The sequence below is a fragment of the Haematobia irritans genome, chromosome 1 (assembly GCF_050003625.1).
Source record: "Haematobia irritans isolate KBUSLIRL chromosome 1, ASM5000362v1, whole genome shotgun sequence".
NCBI lineage: Eukaryota > Metazoa > Arthropoda > Insecta > Diptera > Muscidae > Haematobia > Haematobia irritans.
The window spans coordinates 110,921,349-110,947,882 of record NC_134397.1 but is presented as its reverse complement, the minus strand read 5'-3'; the positions used below and the strand labels follow the sequence as shown (position 1 = coordinate 110,947,882).

General features: G+C 34.6%; 1 protein-coding gene and 1 long non-coding RNA gene across 7 annotated transcripts; one reads left to right on the top strand and one right to left on the bottom strand.

Annotated features, from left to right (window-relative positions):
• Osbp (oxysterol binding protein) lies at positions 1 to 26,247 on the bottom strand. Of its 6 annotated transcripts, none has more exons than XM_075291433.1 (3): positions 26,172 to 26,247; positions 23,548 to 25,544; positions 1 to 1,267 (listed from the first exon to the last, which is right to left on the bottom strand). In XM_075291433.1, exons 2-3 carry the CDS (start codon positions 25,354 to 25,356, stop codon positions 518 to 520), a joined length of 2,559 nt encoding a protein of 852 aa, XP_075147548.1. In that variant the 5' UTR covers positions 25,357 to 25,544; positions 26,172 to 26,247; the 3' UTR covers positions 1 to 517. The 6 variants fall into 6 exon arrangements, with proteins under 6 accessions (XP_075147548.1, XP_075147542.1, XP_075147545.1 ...); XM_075291427.1 differs by having other exon boundaries at positions 25,622 to 26,234; XM_075291430.1 differs by having other exon boundaries at positions 25,661 to 26,234.
• On the top strand, positions 14,121 to 15,445 carry LOC142221667 (uncharacterized). Its single transcript, XR_012718178.1, has 4 exons — positions 14,121 to 14,384; positions 14,478 to 14,782; positions 14,877 to 15,118; positions 15,187 to 15,445. It is a non-coding gene; the product is annotated as an uncharacterized LOC142221667 (long non-coding RNA).
• Positions 26,248 to 26,534: the final 287 nt, after the last annotated feature.

Sequence of the window (26,534 nt, the reverse complement as noted above, 5' to 3'; positions counted from 1 at the left end):
TTTATTTTTTCATACGTTTGTATTTTTAATTACTTTCAATAATTGTTTATTACATTATAATTACTGCATTCTGCTAGTGGCGGGTAGCGATACAAAATAGCAGGTTAGGAAAGAACGGAAATCTTTTTTTAAAGTATGGTGTGTCATAGAGTTTAAGTGCTTCCATACATCAAATTTTTTTATAAAGTACGGTTTTTTATTGCAAATGAGAATAAAATAATACATAACAACTAGTTTTGTTTTGTGGTTTCATTCATATTGAAGCATACATTATTATATCGTTTCATAGTATTTTGAAGAGATGATGTCTTAGCGTGTTTTTTATTTTGTTTTGACATTTAATTGTAAGGCCTAATTTAACTACATATTTATATATTGATTATTCAAGGTTTTCTATAACTCTTGCAATGTATGTTTAAAATTGTTTTTGTTTTTATTATCGTTTTTCTATTAATGGTTATTTGATTTCTTGTTGTTGCATGTTTTATTGTGAATTACGTTAATTTTTTGTAGCTGTTTAGAAAATATCTTGACATTTTGACCAATCTTGTCTTTTTTTGTGTTCCCAATAATTGCCGGTATGGATATGGACAATATTATCGGTACCCTCTTCGCGTTCTTGTGTGAACCACATGGGTTGGTATGGCGGGAAGGGTTCGCCTTTGCTGGCAGCGAGTTCTGCTTCAGCTTCACGTTGCTTTCTCTTGGCTCGTTGTTTCTCTTCAAGTCGCAATTTCTCACGATTACTTTCATCCCAGGCACCATCTTCCATTAGTCGTTGATCAGGTCTCAAGCGCGAATCTGTAGGAGCTACACCCTCCTCCATTTCATTAAGTTGGGCGGCCAGGGTAGTGAAATTGTAATATTTTTCACTATCCGGATGTGGCATGTTTCGTTGCCATGCCGTCTTATAAGCCCCAGTCTGATACACTGGACTATCGGGTGGCCCTGATGTCGATAGGGCGGGGGCAATTTCAATTTTACTGTCCCAGGCACCTCGTACAACCCATTTGACTTCATTATTACGATTCATAACAACACCCTTTACACGTCTCTGAGTGTCTCGTGAGAAATATGAATAAGGGATATACTTAAGCATACATTTCAGACCTGAAGCAGCATTCAATCCAGTAATTTCCATTTCACCATGTTGATCCACCCATAGTTTTCCCACTATAATATTGTTTACCGTGGTTGTCACCTTACGCCATGTATATTTATGATCTGTTTTAGGGAAATGGCAATAAGCACTACCCAAAGGGATGATCTAAAACAAATAAAAAAATAATGAAGGTTAATGTTAATACTACTATTAAAAAATATATATTTTTACTAAAATAACAGCAGCAAATTTGGCAATTTGCATGTATTTCTCATAGCTGATAGAAAAATTGACTAGAGTAAATTTTGAAAAAAGTCGAGAAGTCGACATTTACAATACTCGAAAAGTCGACATTTCCAAAGTTCCAAAAAGTCTCTGCTCAATGTTAGGAATATAAAAGTGAATTTAATATATCTTGTAATGACTTATGTTACTTATAAAGTGAAAATTATGTTTTCCAAAACAAAAAAATTATCCTCTGAAGAAGTACTAATCAGATGATGGGAAATCGGCCATAAGAAATATAACAGCAGAAACCGACTGCTGTTGTTGAATGTTTTTTTGCATGGGTGTAGATAACCAACAAATTCTTCATTTAAAACTCGTACTGCAGGAAAAACTGTTAAAGTCAAGACTTTAAGAAAGTATGTCCAAAAAAGTGCTAATGAGCTTACAAGATTTATTAATGTTGTCAAATGTGTTATCATTGTACTGAATACTGATATATGAGATAACGGGTCGTTGTCTGATAAAATTCGCCAAAAAATTGTCACGAATGAACCAATTCTTAGGTGTGAGTGGCCCAACAATAGGTTTTAGTTTGAATCATCAGGTATTTCGGTAGCTGCCACTTTTGAAGCTTTTATTCTTTGACGTTTGATAAGTAAATACTAAACCATTACGAAAAATCGAACGACACAAGCTTCAACTACAATTCACTACAAAATTGGTGAAAATCTTGCAGTTACAGTTCCGGAACTCCATCGAAAAATTATCCTGACTAATAAAGCCAATTTCTACTTCAATAGCTACGACAAAAAGCAAAATTGTGGCATCTAGGAATCGGTATCGGAATCCAAAATTTATTGTTGAGTTACCTATTTTCTAGCCAGCAGCTAGGATATATGGCTGCCAATTTCCGGTTGGTTATGAAAGATTTCTTTAAAAGAACATGGTCTGTAACATGATCTTAGTTATTGCTAGTTATTGTGATATTGCTTTTCATTACTGACAGAATAACTTCCTAAAGTGAAAAACACTAAAGTGATTTGCGCGATATTGATTACCTTTGAATAGCCACCAAAACTTGTCCATTCAGTTCGGAACCATGTCTACAGAATTCAAAATAGATTTTACTTCCAGAAATCTGTGTGGGAAATAGTGGTTGAAAATTATTGTTGAATAGAGGTTTCGCCAGAGTATAATACACAGTGGTTGGAATTATTTAGGAAACCTCAATTAGGTCGTTTTTTTTCAACCACCGATATCTAGCTCAGTCCTATGACTTTTGCTGCAGTTGTTTGGCCAATATGTCTAATGGCTATTGACACAACTTGTCAGTAAGAAAATATGTACCAGTAATGCTGTTGACACTTTTGAATTTTTTATGTTGGTTATCGGAGTCTAACTGTATCTATATATCATACAATTCATAATTTTTTTGCTTTAATTATGCTGGTTTCACATATACCTACATATCAGGCGTTTGAGATAGGAATACCCATAACATACATCATGGGCCTAAATACGCAAATGTTATTTTTCACAGGCCCTCTCATAATTGTTTAATATTTCAATACCAATATGAAATTATGCAAAATAATTATATAGGCATTTCACCTCATTGGCCATGTCCAGTATACAGAAACATTCATACAGAAACATTTTTTATTAATTGTAATCAAAGCTCGCCACAATTTGATTATTATTTTGACCTGGACCCTAAAATTTTAATGTGTCGAATGAATAAAGTGTTAGTTCGTAGAATCTAATTTCATATGCAAAGAACACTGAAGTCATTGCGTGACAATAATGATACATGTGTATTACAAAAAATGTGTAGTAAGGTGTCTCGAGTTTTTCTTTATTGAGTATTTTATTTATTCTTTTTAACAAAATACATTGAGTGCCTACAAATTTCAAGAACTTTGATTGTACCAAATCATTTCTTATGCAAAATAGGCAAAGGAAAAGTGAAATATTTGTAAGAGTTGATAAAGGGAAAAGTCTACTATCAAAAACGAAAGGTTCGAGTGTAATTCACAGTGAGTGTAGTGAATTCACCAAATTGTTGATAGTTTCGCTAAAAGAAGAGGATGTTGATAAAGAATGGGGTAGTTCCAAAATTAATGTCCGTTTTACTGTCTTGTAGTCTAAAAGGTTTTGCTCTTATCAATTTGACAAACAATTTTTTTCCTGTTTAGGTTAAGCTACTTAGTCGACATATGGTTTTAAGCTGTAGTCAAATAGTAATGAATAACTCGAAGAAGATATCAATAAAAACAAAGTATTTATATTGGATAAGTATGTTTGAAGTTTAATATAACTTTCTTGTAGATGGATGAGGTGTAATCATGGGATCCACCGTGGTGCAATGGTATGCATGCCCGCCTTGGATACATAGGGTCGTGGTGGGTTCAACCTCAGTTTCAACGGAACAAAAACTTTTTCAGCGGTTAATTATCTTCTCTCAGCAATGCTGGTGACATTTCTGAGTGTTTCAAAACTTCTAGAAGTGGTTTCATCGCAATTTGGAACGTCGTTATGAATCAGAAAAAGATAAGGGCCGCGGCGATCCAGGAGACTAAGCTGAATTCCACCTGCAGCCTACGCCATTGTGATGGATACAAAGTACTTCGAAAGGATCGCACAAGAAGTGGAGGTGGTGGCCTGGCTTTCATAATACACCGTTCCGTGCAGTATAGACCTGTCCCGCTTGTGCCAGACACTAGTGACCCGTATATGGAATCTATGGGGGTAGCAGTCAAGTCTGAGGCTGCCAAACATTGAGTGGCTATTGTGCGGGCATAACCGATTGGTTCTAGGAGACTTTAATGCCCACCATGAACTTTGGAATTCACTCCTAGGTAATGACTAGAGAGGCATAGCTTTGGCAGAGCAGATAGATGACTTCACATTTTGCACGGTGAACGAAGAGGACACACGTAAATGACGTTTCCTGGAAACCCGTCATTTCATTGGGATCGGACCACCTCCGAATAATTCTCACCATTAACCGACCCTCCGATTTCATAACCTCTGAACGCCGGACGTATATCAATCAGGTCGAATTGCCCAAGTCAGGCCCAACTTCCCAGTCGAAGCGGCTGGACTCGCAGACGAGCGTGATGAACGCCGTCGTGCTAACCCTGCTGATCCTAGAATCATATAACTAAATCTAGAGATTAGTAAGATAGTCGGCGAGCACAAGAGGAACACTTGGTTAGAACACCTGAAGCAATGTAACTTAGGCACAGGAACTGGTAAATTGTGGTCAACAGTGAGAGCCCTCTCGAACCCCGCTACAAGGGATGATGGGATTTCAGTCACCTTTGGCGACGTGACTGTGACTGATCCGAAGAGATGCGCCAAATACTTCAACCGACAGTTGTCGAGCATCCCGAGAGTGATAGAGCGAAAAGGAGAGCCACTCGTCGCATACGTGGTCTCCGAGCCGACGACACACCACAATTACCCGCAGCCGAAGTTACCAATGTCATCAACAGCGCGAAACCATCTAAGGCGTTGGGCCCCGACGGAATTTCAATGCTAATGCGGAAGCATCTGGGAATACTGGGAGTTGAGTACCTGACCAGATTCCTCAATTTGTCCTTGGAATCACTCATTATACCCGTGTCTGGAAGATGGGAAGAGTGATTCCACTACAGCCTTACATGCCATTTCGACACATATCAATAGGGGACTTAATCAGCCCAAGCCGTGTCATAGGACGGTCCTCGTGGCGCTTGACCTATCGAAAGCGTTCGATACGGTCAACCATGCCACATTATTCGAGGACATCGAGAACACGTCCCTACCGGCAGGAACGAAGCGTTGGGTTCTGAATTATATGTGTGGACGCCAGTCGTACGTGGAATTCAGAGACAAGAAGTCAAACCCCGTAGAGTTAAACAGAGAGTTCCCCAGGGCGGGGTGATATCTTCGGCACTGTTTAAGCTCTACCTGTCCTCGATTCCACCCCCTCCTGACGGCGTCGAGATTGTGTCTTATGCAGACGAATGCACAATCATGGCATTCGGGCCCATTGTTGATGACATTTGCAATCGATTTAATGTCTACCTCGCTGATTTCACGGCACGAAATTTGAGGATATCTCCCACCAAATCCTCAGCCACACTATTCACTACATGGGCGGCGGAAGTATACAGGCAGTTGAATGTCAGAGTCCATGGCGAAACAATTCCGACAACAAATTACCCCAAGATTCTCGGGGTCACATTCGACAGCCTTTATAAGTCGTCCGCCCATGCCACTGCAATTTGTGATAAGCTCCGTGGTAGAAACAAGGTCCTCAAGTCGCATGCCGGCAGCACTTGGGGTGCGGACAAAGAAACCTTGTTAACTACATATAAGGCAATTGGCCGGTCATTGGTAAACTATGCAGCGCCAGTGTGGACACCTCAAACGAACGATACGCAATGGAATAACATACAGACCTGTCAGAACACTGCCCTTAGAACCGCAACCGGATGTCTCCGCAGTACACCCCTGGATCACCTTTATGCGGAGACCAAGATCATCCCAGTGCGTCGACACAACTACATGTCAAAGCAAAGGTTGCCATCGAAGTTGTCATCCGAATCACCATCTTGTGGATAGACAACCTCCACCCAGGAATGTAAGGGTTGATATTCACCTTCTAGAGCCCGAGACCCAGCGTTACAAAAGAGAGCCTCTAGATCAGGCAGCATACCAGACAGGTCTGAACAGGATTCATGAGGATACTGTAGCTGAAGTGGTGAGAAGCTACAAGGTTAGTCCTGTTCTCGGAGTCCGACCGCCGCCCATAGCACCGGAGGAGAGAGACAAGGGTAGTTTTGGTCCAACTAAGATCAGGCAAGTGCAGCCGCCTCAATTCATACTTATCAATGATTGATAGCAGCGTAGATGGCTTGTGTCCCATACGTAATCAAGGGCCACATGACACTCGTCACCTTTTTGCTTGCCCAGCTAAGCCTACCCGTCTCACTACCAGATCACTCTGGACACATCCCATCCTTGTCGCAGAGTTCCTTGATCTGGCTACCAGCTGAACTACACAAGCATAGAACAAAATGAATAAAACTACATTAAAAAACTGTTACAACAACAACAACGTCGTTCGTAGTCGGCTTGTCATTGAGCTAAACATATAATCGTGCAGCACTCAGTGATTCACTGTGGTATCACACTGGACTGAATAGTCCAAGTGAGCCTGAAATATCGTGCTGCCACTATACCTAACCATATTATTTTTTTAATGAATTCTTATTCTTTTTTCCTAAACGTAGATATAACGTACATATCCTGCCAGCATTTCAAAGTTCCATTTCATCCTCATCGCTACCACAGACTCGTAAGTGACACTGCAACAATCGCCAACTGTGATAGCATTTTCAATCACTATTCGCATGGAAGTATTTTGCCATCACTATTGTTACAAGAGCCATTTTATATTTTGTGAAACACCAAGCAAACAAACAAAACACGATAATGAAGTGCTGAAAACATAGTTATTTCGCTTAAAATTGTGAAAGGTATATTGGTGAACAATTTTTGACTTTCCAAATGGAATAAAGTGGTAGTTTTTCAAATATTTTTCCCTACACGCTGTCCATTGGGAATAAAAGCACTGGCTGATAGACGCACAACATGTAACTTGCAACTTGTAACTCAACATCAATCTTTTATTAATGCATAAAAATATATTAAATGTGATGTGATAGTCGTATAAATGTTATATTTATGAGAATTTTTAAATGTTTAATAAAATTAATAAACATCTAAACAATCGTGTTTTACTTGACCACAATGATTCTTTTACAACTATGCATTGATCAGCTATGATGCGCGCATTCGAGACTGTTGTTGTACGAAGTACATTATTGTACTCTAGTACATGTAATGATATTATGGCTCATATATATTAGAGGTCTGCATCGAATAACTTTTCACTACATGTATGCAATTCGCTGTCGAATATAGTACATACAATGTCTTTCTCTCAGAGCGCAAGTAGTGAAGTGAAGAGAACACTTGCTTGTCAAATACCACCAAGTAATAATCCGAAACAATATGTGTTCCGAAAAAAAGGAACAATAAAAATGCAAGTACTTGAGAAAAAGTACAACATGGATTCTCTTCACTTCACGTTGTACCATAAGTATTTCTCAGTTATGTACGAAGCAAAACTATCCATTGTTCTTAATCATAGATATGTATGTATGTCACATATATCATATATTTATGTATGTCACACACTTACCTTAACGTTTGCCGTTCTTTATAACAAACCGAAAACATATATTATGGAGAGTAACTGTTTTTTGTATTTCTGCAACTGCACGTGGTACATGGAGTACTCTATGAAGTTTTGTTCTCGCAACATACTCGACGTGATCACTCTGAGTACACTTCAATAAGAGAGAAAGATGAATATGTGTTTGTTGGTAGTGAAGACATCAGAGTAGCAACAAGAAGTTACTCGTGGCTTTTGGTGTTCATCAAAATGTGTACCAATTGTTTTGCGACTCTCTCAAATAGATGTACTCATGTAGCAAGTACACGTGTACTCTTCATTTACAAATGAAATTGTGCAGACCTCTAATATATATGAGCCTATCATTACACATTTTTTATGATGTTATGGAAGAGCAAAAATGTTGTCCAAAATGGTTGGGAAGACAGCTGTTTCGGATTTCCACATCCTCATCAGTTCCCTTTATTGGACGATCTACTAATTTCAATTATTAGACAATATTGGTAAAGCTTTCTTATATTGCAAAGAATGAGCTTCAAACAATCCAAAATGTCCAAAAAAAGAAAAATAGTAGAAGCATTTTTCCTTCCAATTAACACCACTCTAAATTGCACTCTTAAAATGCACTTTCTCTGATTATTTGAAGGGGCTCTTATTGGCCTCCGTCTAAATGTATCCAGAAGGGCACCTAATAATTGCACTCATGCGATTTTTGTAGTAACATGGCGTGGTACAACTTCTCAATAGTGACGGCGCTTTTCCGAGGAGCTAATGATGAAGTTTTTGAAGGAGATGATGATGTTTGTTTGGGCGCTGGTAGATATGCAGCAAAGTTTCAGAATAACGAAGAAGACAAACCATTGATGAACAAAGGAATAAGCAAACGCATGCAAATAGAAAAAAATCAGAATGTAAACAAAACTCGAAACAATGAAAGTTCGATGGCACAGTACTATGCATCGAATGTTGGCACAAGATTTTCTATGAATTTTCGGGACATAGAGGAGTCAATCAGACCATTTGATGGTAGTGGAGTTTTAGCCGTTAAATCTTGGATTGAAGAATTTGAGGAAACAGCTGAGGTCATGGGCTGGGACGACTTCCAGAAATATGTTTTTGGTAGGAAGTCGCTGAGAGGACTTGCTAAACTTTTTATCTCTAGCGAAAGGGGAATCACAACTTGGAATAAACTGCAAGAGTCTCTGATAAGTGAATTCGGGCCGAAGATGAATAGTGCACAGATTCACAAATTGTTGGCTGAACGCAGGATTGGTAAAGAAAGCGTGCATGAGTACTTTTTGCATATGAAGGAAATAGCTTCACGTGGAATGGTCGAAGACATCGCATTGATCCAATACGTGATTGATGGCATCAGAGATTCAACGTCAAATAAAATGATTCTCTACGGTGCGACTAATCTAAACGAATTTAAGATGAAACTACGTTGTTATGAAGACATGTGGGTGAGACCAAAAAATATTGGTGAAGCAAAACAAAACACGTCAAACGTTAACAAAACGACACCCAAGAATACAAATAAAGACGTTTCATGTTATAATTGTGATGCAAAGGGCCACACGTCGAAAACATGCAAGGACAAATCGAAAGGTTTAAAGTGCTTTAACTGTAACAATTTTGGGCACATTTCAAAGGATTGTCCTTTGAAGCAGGAAAAAGCGAACGTTCGCCAATTAGTCTCAGAAGACGCAATGAAAAAGGAAACTAAATTTGGAGATAAGTCGTGGTATGCTTTATTTGATACTGGCAGTAAATTCAACGTTGTATCTAAGAAGATTTACGAGTCATTGGAAATGTCCGAACTGAAGGAGTCGAAGTTTCACTTAATAGGGTTTGGTAATAACTCCAAGGAGAATGAAGTAAAACATCTTGGTAACTTCTCATACAGAGTCGAGATAGACGATGAATATTACGATTTGGAGTTTCACGTAATGCCAGATACGTGCACCGACGTGGAAATAATTCTTGGATGTGACATTTGCAAATATGCCAAAATAACTATTACTTCAGATCGTATAGAAATTAATAAAATCAAGGATGCGGCAAGTCAAGATATCCATAGCATTATGATCATGAATGTTTGTGATGATAACGATCAAGATTTGGATATCGATAAGGCAGCTGGAGAAGATTTTGCCAATAGGGTTAGGTTAGATTAGGTGGTAGCCCGATATTTCAGGCTCACTTAGACTATTCAGTCCATTGTGATACCACATCGGTGAACTTCTCTCTTATCACTGAGTTCTGCCCGATTCCATGTTAAGCTCAATGACAAGGGACCTCCTTTTTATAGCCGAGTCCGAACGGCGTTCCACATTGCAGTGAAACCACTTAGAGAAGCTTTGAAACCCTCAGAAATGTCACCAGCATTACTGAGGTGGGAAAGTTTTTTTTTATACCCTTCACCACTACTGTGGTACAGGGTATAAGTTTGTGCATTTGTATGTAACGCCAAGAAGGAAAAGTCTGAGACCCATCGTTTAGTATACCGATCGTCTTAGAATTAAATTCTGAGTCGATTTAGCGATGTCCGTCTGTCTGTCTGTTGATGTATTTTTGTGTGCAAAGTACAGCTCGCAGGTTTAATCCGATTGTCCTAAAATTTGGTATAGGGTCCTGTTTCGGCTCAAAGACGATCCCTATTGATTTTGGAAAAAATCGGTTCAGATTTAGATATTGCTGCCATATATATTTTTCACCGATCTGGTCATAATTGGCGTGTATATCAACCGATCTTCCTCAAATTCCGTACATCCGAATATTTTGAGTCTCGAAAAACTTGCAAAATATCAGCCAAATCGGTTCAGATTTAGATATAGCTCCCATATATAGCTTTCGCCCGATTTACACTCATTTGCCCACAGAGGCCAATTTTTTGCTCCGATTTAGTTGAAATTTTGCACAGGGAGTAGAACTAGAATTGTAGCTATGCGTGTCAAATTTGGTTGAAATCGTTCAGATTTAGATATAGCTCCCATATATAGCTTTCGCCCGATTTACACTCAAATGACCACAGAGGCCAATTTTTAACTCCGATTTAGTTGAAATTTTGCACAGGGAGTATAATTAGCATTGTAGCTATGCGTGCCAAATTTGGTTGAAATCGGTTCAGATTTAGATATAGCTCCCATATATAACTTTCGCCCGATTTACACTCATATGACCATAGAGGCCAATTTTTTGCTCCGATTTAGTTGAAATTTTGTACAGGGAGTAGAATTAGCATTGTAGCTATGCGTGCCAAATTTGGTTGAAATCGGTTCAGATTTAGATATATCTCCCATATATAGCTTTCGCCCGATTTACACTCATATGACCGTAGAGGCCAATTTTTAACTCCGATTTAGTTGAAATTTTACACAGGGAGTAGAATTAGCATTGTAGCTATGCGTGCCAAATTTGGTTGAAATCGGTTCAGATTTAGATATAGCTCCCATATATATGTTTTTCTGATTTCGACAAAAATGGTCAAAATACCAACATTTTCCTTGTAAAATCGCCACTGCTTAGTCGAAAAGTTGTAAAAATGATTCTAATTTTCCTAAACTTCTAATGCATATATATCGAGCGATAAATCATAAATAAACTTTTGCGAAGTTTTCTTAAAATTGCTCCAGATTTAAATGTTTCCCATATTTATACCCTGCGCCACACTGTGGAACAGGGTATTATAAGTTAGTGCATATGTTTGTAACACCCAGAAGGAAACGAGATAGACACATGGTGTCTTTGGCAATAATGCTCAGGGTGGGTCCCTGAGTCGATATAACCATGTCCGTCTGTCCGTCCGTCCGTCTGTCTGTGAACACATTTTTGTGATCAAAGTCTAGGTCGCAATTTAAGTCCAATCGCCTTCAAATTTGGCACATGTTCCTAATTTGGGTCAGAATAGAACCCTATTGATTTTGGAAGAAATCGGTTCAGATTTAGATATAGCTCCCATATATATCTTTCGCCCGATATGCACTAATATGGACCCAGCAGCCACTGTTTTATACCGATTTGCTTCAAATTTTGTACGAACATAACACTTAGTCGTATAGTCAAGTGTGCAAAATTTGATTGAAATCGGTTCAGATTTAGATATAGCTCCCATATATATCTTTCGTCCGATATGGACTTATATGGCCCCAGAAGCCAGATTTGTGGCCGAATTTGGTTGAAATTTTGCACTAGGAGTACAATTAGTAGTATAGTCAAGTGTGCAAAATTTGATTGAAATCGGTTCAGATTTAGATATAGCTCCCATATATATCTTTCGCCCGATATGGACTAATATGGTCCTAAAAGCCAGAGTTTTGGCCCAATTTGGTTGAAATTTTGCACAGGGAGTAGAGTTAGCATTGTAGCTTTGCGTGCCAAATTTGGTTGAAATCGATTCAGATTTAGATATAGCTTCCATATATATCTTTCGCCCGATATGCACTTATATGGACCCAGAAGCCAGAGTTTTATCCCGATTAGCTTGAAATTTTGCACAAGGAGTACAATTAGTAATATAGTCATGTGTGCCAAATTTGATTGAAATCGGTTCAGATTTAGATATAGCTCCCATATATATGTTTTTCTCATTTCGACAAAAATGGTCAAAATACCAACATTTTCCTTATTAAATCGCCACTGCTTAGTCGAAAAGCTGTAAAAATGACTCTAATTTTCTTAAACTTCTAATACATATATATCGAGCGATAAATCATAAATAAACTTTTGCGAAGTTCCCTTAAAATTGCTTCAGATTTAAATGTTTCCCATATTTATTTTTTACTAAAATTGTGTTCCACCCTAATGCATTAGCCAACTTAAATTTTGAGTCTATAGATTTTGGAAAAGTCTATCAAATTTTGTCCAAATCGAGTGATATTTAAATGTATGTATTTGGGACAAACCTTTATATATAGCCCCCAAGACATTTGACGGATGTGATATGGTATCGAAAATTTAGATCTACAATGTGGTGCAGGGTATAATATAGTCGGCCCCGCCCGACTTTAGACTTTACTTACTTGTTTTGTTTTGCAACAAACGTAGAGAAGAGGTTTTGTTATATTTGTAATGTGTGTGTGTATGTTTATGTTTGCAACAACCTCCATCGAAATCAGTCCGTGGTATACCTACGAATATTCGTACTCAGATCTACTGTTTTCGCTCTTTTCTCCTTTATTGTAAAAATACATTTTCGAACAGCGTTTTTAAGAAATGTTCGTTCTCAAAAAAAGTAGATAACATGCAATAATACAAATCAAGTCATTAGTTTTCAATGTGAGAAAAAATTAAAATAAATGTATATGCTCACATTTCTCAACCAAAATTTAAACTATCCATAATTTTAATTAAATTTTCGAGAACTAATATCAGAAATAAGAGAATGCTAGGATATAGTACAATAGTAAAGCAAATATGAATGTCCTTACACTGAAAAAAGCATGCCCGGTTCCAAAGATTTTGTCTTTACTTTAACAGTTTGGGTATTAATTCCGAGCCAAAGAAGCGGAGAATACAAGTAAGGATATTTTAAAAAAGCAATTCTCTTTTAAATTTGGGGGTTATGTACTTGCTTCTAGGAAGCAAATGTTAATTTTTCATTTTTTTAAATTTTTTCGCCAGTTGTTATCAAAATCCTTTAAAAACAAGTTAACGACAATGTTATTTTCCATATTAAGACTCGACTTCCAGTAGAAATTATGCTATGTTTCAAGTAAAAAGCGTCTTTAAAATAAAGTGTTGAAAAACAAGTCTTATTTTTTAACGATTTTTTGCTTTGTAGGCAAGATGCAAAAAGGAAACAAATTTAAAGACAATTTTATTATTTTTAAAGAATTTTTCTTAATTATTAAAGTCACGTTGACCTTACCTCAAAAATTTTATCTTTCATCTTATGATACACATTTTTAAGTAAAATCACTTAATTATAAGGACATTACAACTTCATTCAAAAGTTTATTGACTTTTGGACAAGGAAAAAAACTTTATTTTAGAGAAATGCGTCTTCCATGTTAAGCAAAATTTGCATTCTTATTCTAAGGACATGAAATCTTTGACTTCACGACAATATTTTTTTCAGTGTAGAAAACTAAAAAATTAAATATAAATAAGACCGTTTAATTGCATTTATTTGACGTTCATCTTTGTACACATCTTTGTATACACAAAAAATTATCACCAACATTTTTTCAATTAAACACTTAATTGAATTTGGAAACGGATTCAATTAATATGTTAATTGATTCAATTAATTATTTAATCAAATCCGAATAAAACCCAATTAAAAAAATGATTGATATTTGTTACGTTTCCAATTAAAATATTAATTGATTCAATCAATTTGTTAATCAATTCGGAAATAATTTTCAATTACAAACGTGATTGAAATTTTTTCCGTTTCCAATTACACATGTGATTGATCCAATCACCATTGTGATTGAAACTGAATAATTTTGAGAAATGGAAAGAGCGAAAAGAGAACAAGAGAATAGGTATTTATTCAACAATGTATGATGGAGAGATCAGTCTGTGGAAGTAACTCGTAACGAACGGTTGGGTTTTTGTTTTTCGCGTAAATTGAAAAACATGATTGGCAACATTCTGTCTGCTGCATTCAAAATGTGTGCATAAATATTTTGAACGCAACAACAAATCATAGCAAAGGGTTGAAATAAATAAAGTGTGCAACAACAAACGGCCACGTGGTAAAGGTTTGAAAAAATATATGAGAGAACGCATTTGAAATTACCTGTGTTTGTGTTTTGTGGTATTGTAAATTTGGAAAACAATCTACGTTTATTAAAGGTAAGAAATTGTGAAATGTGAATACCGTTTTCCATTGAAGACTGTTTACATTAAACGGACTAAAATAATATATTTTTTATTCATTTCTTTTAGTGACCAATTTTATTTCGTGAAATTGACCAATCAATCCCATCAACTCCATCATTTTATCAAATATATAAGAATATGCTTGCAATAAAAAAGTGGGTACCGTATTGATCTTTTAAAATTATATTTTTTTTTCACTCCTATTTTTCTTAAAACCAAGAGCGGTATGGGTTTGTTGGAAGATTCACCTTGAAGTTGCGAAGTGGCGTTGGCATTAAATTGCATTTTTGTTTTACCTGCCTTTTTCAGTTTGAACCCAAGTAGAGAGCAGTATATTTGGTATATAAACTAATGAGCTGAATTATGTAATGGTAAAAAGTTCTTTCTTTTAGATTTAAAAATATGAAAAATATCCGAAAATAATAAAAATGTGTATTTTCCATTTATAATTTTTTCTATTTCCAGAATTTGCAAAGTATCATCAATATAATACCAAATATTACATTGCTTTCCCATTATTTTTGTCTTTGATTGGTTCAAATTTTAATAGACGATTTCAATGTGTGGATTTTGGAAAGGAATTGTTACTAAAATTAAATTACCGAATATTAAGGAATACACCTTTTTATGCTAAAAGACTACAACTGCAAAAGAAGATTATAAATCTGCAACCTGGAACTAAGAATTGAACTTGATATTCAATGCAGGTAATGTTTAACAAAATTAACTTTTAATTGAACAAAATTAAATTCAAATTATTCTGTTTTTTTTTCAGAAAAACTTATTTAGCTTACAGACTGCTGATTTATTGGAAATCTAGGCGCATCTACATATTAGAAGGAACATGCTGACATGGTTATTATGATAAGGAAGTGAATGATTTATATAGTTTATTTTTTCACCCTATACTTGTTATTGATAATAATTGTATTTGTAAGTTATGTTAGAACAAAACACAAATGACAAGAACAAAATTTATTTGTCTATTTCATAATTCAAAAAATAATAATATATTAAATATGTTTTATAAGAAACACATATTTTCTTTTATTTCAAATAAAACTAAATACGATTTTGGGGTCGCAATATATAATTTTTTTGATCGAAATTTATAGCCAATTTCAATTAATTATTTAATTGAATGAATCAAATAGTTGATTGATTTTTGTCGCGAAATTAATTAAAATTTTAATTGATTTAATTAAAACTGTGTGTGAATTTTATGTAAAAAATCAATCACGTTTTTAATTGATTCAATCACACAATTAATTGATTCCCTGACAAAAGTCAATTAAATTTTTAATTGAAAATCGTGTTGGTTTTCAATCAAAATGGGTGATTGATACTATCATTTTCGTGATTGAAGACATTTCAATTAAAAAAATGATTGAATCCGCGATTTTCGTGATTGAAATCAAAAAAAATTTTTTTGTGTGTAGTAATACGGGATGAAATTGATCGAAAGTACTGTTGTTACTTTTACAACACGTACTAGAGATATATTTTGACATTTGCCGTTTTTGAAAACAATTACCAAAGAAACACGTTGTGTTTTCCCCAATGTACGTACGTACAAAAATACATATCGTACATTTTAAACGTTTACTCACACTGCGCTAAGTACTAGCTATATTTGAAATTACCTACACCTACACAGTGTAATTTCAAAGTTACACATTTCATTCAAGTAATATTTTATTCGGAGCGGAGCGGTTTTTCATTTGGGAACCGCTCCGCTCCGCCCCGAATTTTAGAAATGCCGCTCCCGCTCCGGCAAAAAAAGGGCTTGCTCCGCTCCGCTCCTGATCCCTGCTTCTCGGTACACAGAAAAAAATATCACCAAAATATTTCCAATTAAAAAGTTAATTGAAGTTGAACATTTTTTCAATTAATAAATTAATTGATACAATTAACTTTTTGATCATGATAGAAACATTAAGTTAATTAAGTCAATGATTGAAATTTTTTAAATGTTTAATTAAAAAATTAATTTATACAATTAATTTTGTAATCAAATTCGGAAGACTAATTCAGTTAAAAAAAGTGCTGATTTTTTTTTACTTTTTTAATTAAAAATGTATTTCAAACAATCATTTGTTAATCCAAATAAAAACTCTAAACCAATCTAACTAAGTAATTAAAAATAGTTACCTTTTATAATTAATAAATTAATTGCGTTTTGCAATCAACATCAATTAAATTTTTAATTGAATCAGGCGAAAGATATATATGGGAACTATATATAAATCTGAACCGATTACAACCAAATTTAGCAAGGATTGGTAGAATGTCAATTCTACTCACTGTGAAAAATTCCACGCAAATCGGTAGTAAACTGTGGCCTCTGTGGTCATATGAGTCTAAATCGGACGAAAGATATATATGGGAGCTATATCTAAATCTGAACCGATTTGGCTGATATTTTGCATGTTTTTCGAGACTCATAAAATACTCTGATGTACGGAATTTGAAGAAGATCGGCTGATAAACACGGCGATTATGACCAGATCGGTTATAATAATATATAGCAGCTATATCTAAATCTGAACCGATTTTTTCCAAAATCAATATCGATTGGCTTTGTCCCGAAAAACGACCCTATGCCATCGGACTTAAACTCCGACCTGTACTTTGCACACAAAAATACATGAGCAGACAGACGGACATAGCTAAATCGACTCAGAATTCAATTCTAAGACGATCGGTATACTAAACGGTGGGTCTCTGACTGTTCCTTCTTGGCGTTACATACAAATGCACAAACTTATACACTGTACCACAGTAGTGGTGAAGGGTATAACACCTTATTTGGCCATATATTTCTTTGACATTCCTGTATAATTCCTGTATTTGACACCTAGAGAAAAATATTAAAGTCTTCAAGCCTTTAAAATAGGTTTCTACAATATTTGACACTTGGAAAATCAGTTCATAATTTACACCTTTTCCAAATGAATGAAATACATGCGGTTTCGACAACGGTGATGAAATTATATATCATTAGATCTAATTCCTTTAGAATTAGATCTGATAAGATATTACCATTTTACGGGTCTGATCAGATCTGCCTAAACATACTACCGTATCTAATCAGATATGGCGGTAGATCTAATAATATCTGATCAGATCCCCCAATTTTTACACGGGTAAAAATTGAGAGATCTAATCTGCATTTCTATACCGCATATAGAGCTAGAACTCCTACATTTTTGATTGATTTATTTAAATTTACAAGATATACTAGGAATCCTCAGATGTTTATCCCAAAGTTAACTTCTATATTAGAGCGATCATTCCACGTTAGGGCTGCCCGACTATACAATGTCTTGCCTCTTCCTTTAAGAAGTTTTTAATGTACTACAAGTTCTTTTCGTCAGAAATTGATTGCTCACTATAATATAAGTAATGATTAATGATTCCCTGGGGTTTTAACAAATTCCTACATAAAAAAGATATATATATAATAATTAAAAAAAAAAAAACAATATATTAATAAATAATTATATTAATAAATGAACTAAAATATGAACTGGTTCTCATGCATACTTTAAGTAATAGGTAATGATGAACTCTAATATGAAGTAGATATAATTCTATAATTCTTTAGTTCTTTTCTGTATTATACATTTTTGTAAGTAATTTCTCAGTATTAGTTTTTCCTATTATTTATTTATTATTAATGTTATGCTCATTTCCACAAATTTATAATCATTTAATCCTATATTCACATTTCTAGACTATAAGCTAGGTAATGTTGAATTTAATTAATGTTATAAATTAAGTCAATTATTCAAAGAATTGTGTAGTTTTTGGGTCATATATGGTCTAGCGACTTGACTCTTTATGAAATAAATAAATAAAAATAAATAAATAAAATTTGATACAATTAGATATGAGTATATCCGGTAATTGGTAAGATTTAATCATATCTAATTTCTATGGAGTTAGATCTGATCAGGTCTCAATATTGGTCTAAATCTAACGTCTTATATATGATTATATCTATCCCTATATATAGTTGGATCTGATGTTAGATCTCGTCATATGTGGAATTATATATAATTATATCTGTCTCAGCATATAAAATGATTAGATCTAGAGTGGTCAATTTTGAGATCTAATCATATCTAATTAGATCCCCAAATTTTTACACGGGTTATTAAAATTATTACATTACACTGAAAAAAATTCCGTAGTTAAACTACCGCAAATTTTAACTTATTTTTATTGCATACAAAAATTATTTGTTTATAGTTAAATTTTATTATTTTTTGCGACATTTTCCACAGCCCAAAGAAATTTGTCCTTTTTTAAGTATGTCTCAAACATTTTATTAACTAAACATATATATGAACTAAACATATAAAGTTCAATGACGTACACATAAGTCCAATATGAACTAAAGCATAAGAAAATTTTCGTAAGACTATCAAAAATAGTAAGAATGAACTACTGTATCGTTAAAATGGCCATGATTTGGCGTCAATGATTTCTTTTTTTAGAGTAATTGCATGAATTGCAGTTAGAATGTGCACCGCGGCATTAAATTTTACGCGTTTTAACGACGCTTTGTGAAAATCTCAAAATGTGGAGTACAATTTAGTTCAATTTTCATTCTTGCTATCCTTAAGGCTTTTTCAAATACCTACCCAGTCAGAAATTTACGATGGTTATAAATATTGAGCGTTGCAACAGCGTTGGAACTCAACGTTGAAACAACGCTTGCTAAACAAATTAATTGACGGTTTTTAAATAGTAAATTTTCCATAAAATTATCGTTGAAAATGCATGTTCCATCAATGTCCAATGGTTTTTAATGAGTAATGGAGGTATTATTGTTGATAGGAATTGATTTATAATAGGATAATGTTCCTTTATCATATAAAGTGAATATGTACATTAACAGTGAAACCACTAGGAACAACAATTTGGGTAATTTTACAAATGAGTAGAAAGTTTTAACTAAACTAAACGCTGACCTCACGCCAAAACCCAAATATAAGTACTTATTTATCGACTAATTGAAGAAATTTTGTTAGACATAATTACTTTTTTTCACATGTTAAGGTGAGTATTAACTTCGAGTTTAGCCGCTTAAATCGCTAAAGTGAAAACTAAATCAATAAGAAAAATTCACAAAATCATACATATTTGTTGCAAATTTTATTATAACTTGATGGGGAAAAGCCCAAAGCAAATTTTCACAAAGTTTGTATTCCTTAAAATGGATTATTAAAGAAAAGTAATCGTGAAAAAATGACGTTTTTATCGCCTAAACTCGAACTTAATACCCACCTTTAAAGAAAATTTCATTGTTTGAAGGAAAAAATTGGAGTTCAGTATTGCAAGAATGTTCTTTTGGTGCATTTGGGGTAAAATGTACAAATCTTTTGGCGCATTTGGGGTAAAATGTACAAATCTTAAGAAATTCTGAAGTGTTTTGTGTGAAATACCCACATTTGTGTATAACTTTTTCCCTTTGTTAAGTTCATTTTAGTGTCGTAGAGGATTCTCTTTTTAATGTACCTTAAAATTTTTCCAAGAGTGAATTTTGAACTATTACCTATAGGAAATAATAAAGACATATGACTAGCCCCTAAAATCACAAAATTTTCACGATTACTTTTCTTTAATAATTCATTTTAAGGAATACAAACTTTATGAAAATTTGCTTTGGGCTATTCCCCACCAATATATAAAGAAATCTGCAACAAATATGTATACTTTTATGCCGTTTTTACTGATTTAGTTTTCACTTTAGCGATTTTTGACCATATTAAAATATTTTTTTTACCAATTATAAATGTCAATCTTAATCTTAGTTATGTATTTTTCCTATTAACGGCCATTTTCATGTAGCTCCGTTAGGCTTTAACTGCCAAATAACAGAAAGTAAATTGCAAATATCTTCTCTCCAGTTAACTTTAAGTGAAAAATGTTCGTCAGTTGTGTTCCTAACTGGCTATGGAATATATATGCAAGATGATAATTTCGTCCATAATACGGTTCAAAAGTTGGTTAGTTAACGGAACACTAACGGAGCTTTATGAAAATGGGGGTAATTGTTAAGTTTTCTGATGTTCCTTTGTAAAGTGTAAAACACTAATTTTGTTTTGTTTCAATAGCGGTTTTAAGGTACTGTAAAATTATAATTCTAACCCTCCTAAAGCATTCTAGAAACAATTGGAAAGACGTATGAAATTTTGTTTTTCAGTGCTTTTTAATGGTTGTAAAAACCATCGATACACCGTATAACGATGTTATCATTTTGGGGTTGTCAAAGCGTTCGTTAAACCATCGGAAAAGCGTATAAAATATTGTTTTCATGACGCTTTGAAAACGTTGTTAAATACAATCGATACACCGTGGAATGATGTTATCATTTTGGGGTTGTAACAACGCTTTTTCCCACCGTGTATCAACCGTTCACAACGCTTTTACAACGCTTTTCCGATGGTTTTTTTCTGACTGGGTAGTGATCAAAGTTATCAAAAATTCGATATGTTATGTACGTCATAAATCGGCTTTTGCTTACTATTGTACCCCTCTGTCTGTATACATCAAATATTAATCTAAATGAAAATCCATTTGTTTATCCGTGATTTACCAATCTAAAATTCGGAAATATCCGATAATATGTCCAAGAGTTTTTAACTGATTATTTTTCTTATGAAACGATCCGCGTGGCAATATTTTTGCTAATCTATGTGCTACTTAAAACCTTGCATTAAGAAACAATAAATCATTAAACAAAGAGGGAAATGCAAGAAGTTTGTTAAATTATATTTTATAGGAGAAAAAAGAAAACAAGGTAATTAGTACACCTCATTAAGGGGTCTGACTGATATCAGACACAATAGAATTATTGTATTAATGTCACACAATTTGTAAAATATTTTCAATAGGTTGCCGAATACACGTCCTGCGTACATCTGCGCATACGAATAGTATAGCAAATGACAATGGATTGCAAACACAAGTGCTACATATAAGCATAGTTACTACTGTTTATTTGTTATCAAATAAAACAGCCAACTAAACTGAACCAAACACAAAGCGAATATTTTTGCTTGTTTAGATTGAGAATATATTTTCTATGTTATAAAGTATGTATGCACATATATACTACTAACGACATAAATAGGTCTATATTAGTGGCATCATTGAGAATTTGTTTATAAAGTCAAACACAAATGTTCAGTTTTGTACAAAATACTTTCATTATATACTTTCATTAGTTTATACTGTTTGAATCTGTTGAAATTTGTAATACATATTTTCTTCAAGTAATTCTATAACGCATTTGATGTTATTTAAATTGTTCACAATTTGTGAAAAGTTATATTAAGATTAGAGTTAAGAGAATTCTATGATTAGTTTTTTGTAATTTTGTATAAAGTAACTGTATAAGGTCTTTGTAAGGCTTAGTTACATATGATGATAATACTAAATTAAATTAAATTATAAATTAGATTATTTAGATTAACCATGTGCGTTCTAGCTGTCGGACGAATGACTGCTATTTTAACTGTTTATTTTCTGTACAATAACACAACTGCTAAATAAAGTAATTAAATTCCATTTGTTTTTGCGATTTAAGGTTTGGTTGATTTAATTCACTTAATTCTTTTATACAAGCTTAGGCAGAGAGTTACCGAAATAAAAGTTTTGTAATACTTTTTTTAGATTTCAACTGCGGAGAGTTACCGAAATAAAAGTTTTTTTAATACTTTTAGATTTCAACTGTGAAACATCAAATATTTATCTATGGCTCATTTTACATGATTTGGCATCGCATTTATTCCCTTAATTGCTTATAACTTTGTCGTTTTTCGGTCGATTTCCTTCTAGTTGGTCTTATTTCTTACGTTAAAGTATAATCATTACGAACATGGTTTATAATTTTCTGGCGGCAAAGAGTCATTGTAAAACACGATTTTTTTTTTTAAATGCGCCCCATTTTTATCGATATATATAAGTACTTAACTTATCACAGATTCCATTATACATGTTTGTTCGTCATCTCAATGCCTTGCATTTAAGTACCAGCAACGATATAATCGGACATTTCTAGCTCGAGATATAAGATGTCTAGTGAAAAAAGGACGAAAAACTAATGCCCTATTTCTGTATGTCGAACGAAAACCCAGTCGACTGAAAAGTAGTCATTCGAATTCGAATCAATTTGGGTTTCTCTAATTTTGAAAGTTCATATCATTTGTATGAGAATAAAACTGCTCCATAAAAAAATGTTAACCTTCATTTTCGAATTCAGCAGATGAAAATACATAAGAAAAGTCCCCTCTCATCAAATGTAAATTTTCAGTGTAAAATAGTCTTATTAATGATCACTTATATATGTATATAAGTGGGTACTTAGAAATTTGTCACTTTATTTTTAAAATTGTAATTTTTAATTAGACTATAAAAAGGTATACATTCAAATTAAAATGGTTTTACGTCATTCTCCTTAAAAAAAACACCGCATTTTCAACGATAATATTGTAGAAAATTTGCTTTTTAAAAACCGTCAATAAATTTGTTTAACAAGTGTTGTTTCAACGCTCAAAATTTATAACCATCAAGAATTTCCACCTGAGGAATTGCATGATTGACCGTTTATCCGCTTTTTCAATCAAATGCAAAATACAACCTTAAGTTTATATAATAATGCTTGCGATTGTAAGGTAACATCAGAGAAGTGCTATTTAGTGGTTCTTCAGTTCGGATAATATTGGATTGAAAGAATTTGCGTACATAATAACAAATAAAAAGTATGATTCCATCGTTTTTTTATCCTAGTCGATATAACATCACGATAATTTTCCGATATGTATTGTATTTATTTTATGAATCCATACGTATGAGAACCTTTTTGTGACCCACCCATCACTTGGTCTCTAGCGACAAAATAGCGACAAAAATTAATTAAAAGCGAATACCATACTTTATTTGGATTCTGACTGTATACACTGCTTGTTGATAACAAATTTGCTAATTCGACAACAACAAAATACGATGAGGAAGGAAATGTGATTCACAGTGTAGACAATAATAATCAAAATAAAATGGATGCGTTCCAAGGCTTTAGGAAATTGTATTGATTAAATTTGTATGTTTCAATAGTTGATCTTACCTGCAAATACTTTCCACGAAATTTACTTGTCATTGTAAATTCCTGCCAACACGTCCACTCCCTGCCTTCACAATGTATAGCTGCCATTGGTGGATGATGTGAAACTTGTTCAGCTATACATCGCCAGCCTAAATCATCCATACGATCACATTCGTAGGTTTCGCCAAGAAGTGGATTGAAAGGTTTTCCAGTACGATTTGTTGTAGTGGCATAGGCGGACACTGTAAACGCAGCTAGGTAGGCTAATTGTTCGCATTCGTCAGTACAACGAGCAGCAACATCTAAGATATTTGCGTACTCGTAGTCCTCGGTAAGACGTTGAAGCATGGACAGTGGTTCGTTGAAGTTTACAGGCATGGGTATCTTGGACAACTCCTTTCCAATACAGTTTTTCATAATCGACCATAAGTTGAGAGGGTAGTGAGGTTTATCGGGAACCCGAGTTCGTCTCTGACGAACAAGTTTTGTTGAATTAGTATTGCCCGTAAATTTGCCATCGGGCTTGTTATGGTCATCATCATCATTGCCACCACCAGCACCACCTCTAGAACCATCACCAGAATTATGTTGATTACGGGAACTACCCCCAGATGAAAATCCATCACTATGACCTCCACTTAAACTATTTGGTGATGAATTACTACCTGAAGGAATTTGGGTATTGTGATCCGAGCCGCCAGCTGGTGCTGCTCGATCGGGTGTGTCCATAGTTTTCTGATTATCCAACACGCAGACCTGCTGCGGTAATTTCCGAATAGATGAAAGGTCGGCTTCTGAAGAACTACTGCTACAACTGAATCGTTCAGCCTGCATTTGTTTGTGACTGTGAGGCAATTGTAGAATAAATGCTCCTCCATCTGAGCCATTTTGTGGACTATCCTCATTGGATTCATTCTGCATCAAGCTAGATGAACCTTCAGCATCGAAGAATTCCGTCTCATCATCGGAAACAAAATTGGATTGAGTCATCGAGGAGTCCATAATTTGGGGTGCAGCCAATGGTGGATTTGGTACCACTTTATTATGCTGTACAAGATGGGCGGCTTGTTCCAGTTGTGTGTGTTGTTTTGCCAATTGTTCGACCATTTCTTCTAAACGCTGGCGACTCTCTCGTTCATGTTGCAATGCCTTCGACCACTTGTGACCTTGCGACTCGGCAGAGCGTAAGTAATCATTGCATGCATTTATCATTGCTTTGGACGTAATGCGAAAGAGTGTTGCGCGTTCATTAACAATTTTTATACGACTGACTACAGTCTCTTCGTCGCTCGCAGCAAGATTTATCGATCGTAATTCATTGAGAGCGCCCTGTAGAGCGATGCCGTGCTTGTTAATCAAATCGTAACAGGTGCGTAGACTCTCCAGACGATCTGTTAAGTCGCGGACGACCGTAGTGATCTCTTGACTGGGAACAACTTGGAAGGTTTTTTCTTCTTCTTCTTCTTCACTTTCCATTGCCCGAATTGCCTTCACTTTGGCCAATTCCAAAGCAGTGACCCACGATTGTCGCTCTACTTCATTGGCAGTTTTGATGTGAAATGTTTGCGTACCACCATTGGAGACGACAAAGGTGCAAGAGTCAACGGTATGGATGAGAGCACCGTGCAATGAAATTGTTCCTCTACATGTATGACTCATTTCGCCCTGACTACGATAATAGCTGAGAACACCCTTAGATAATACGAACCAGCGTTTTTGGTAACCCTTTAAGTAATTGGTCCACTTAAGAAGCCAACCTTTCATCTCCGGGTCATTGTCATGTTCATTGTCGTTGCCGGGTACTTTAGAAACTACGGAAACATCTGTCATTATCACACCACCAGCGCCTCAGTTCTGTTTTACACTCGTCCTCTCTCGTTCTACTCTCCCCTCCACGACGACTTTCCAAAGCAAATCTACGTATGGAATTCCGTATATATTCGGTCGATAATAGTGACTGTTGCTCCTCCAAATCACTTCCAAATTCTTTTTACGTAAAGTAGCTCGTCTACCAGTGGCTACAATATAGGAATTTCTTCTTTGTTTAGTAGAATAAAAAAAGAGAAAAGCAAATTTGCAATAATGGAAAACTAACAATACACGACCATTGAACTATTTAACGCCACGTACGTACTTCTTCGTAAGTTCCACAGAGAAGTAGCAACAATAAAACAAAATATAAAAATTCAATCAACCAACCCGTAATTCGCGAAAGCTATATTTTACTTGTCACTTCTACTTCTTCACCACACACATACAATTCTTACTCTTTTTTCACTTGGTTATCAACTTGTTCATATTTCCTAAAAATGGACATTCATATACACAAATGGGTAACAACCAATTTTTTCACTCAAACATTAAGAATATTCCGACTTTTCGAATTGTTAATAAAAAAACATATGTACGTTTATTTTTCTTAGTTTTTTTTTCTAGTTAATACTTTTTTTATGAAATCCCATTTAGTGTGCCCAGATTTTTGACAATTAGTTTAGTGGTGTTGGTAGCGATTTCATCTACAGATGAGAGGATTCGATGGTGTTCTCTCATCGTGAATTTGTTGATTTAAACAAGTTATAAATGTTTACTATAGTTTTTTATTGTAATCAAATATATGGGAAGATTAGGTAATTATGCGTAATTACTGCAATATTTTTCTTTTTACGACAGCCCCCATAAAAATGTCTATCATTGAATGACTGAGAGATGACTTTGGCACAGCAGAGAAATGTCAATTGACAAACTGTCAACCGTTCAATACAGAGTTGTATTTTAAGTATTAGAAGCCCATGATGCACCAATTCCATGATTGCTAAATAAATGTTGCAGCGTCTATCAGCCAGTGTTTTTATTCTCGATGGAGGCAGCGTATCTGTAAAATATCTGAAAAACAATCATTTTATTCCATTTGGAAAGTCAAAAATTGTTCACCAATATACCTTTTACAATTTTAAGCGAAATAACTATGTTTTCAGCACTTCATTATCGATTTTATTTAAATAAATTAT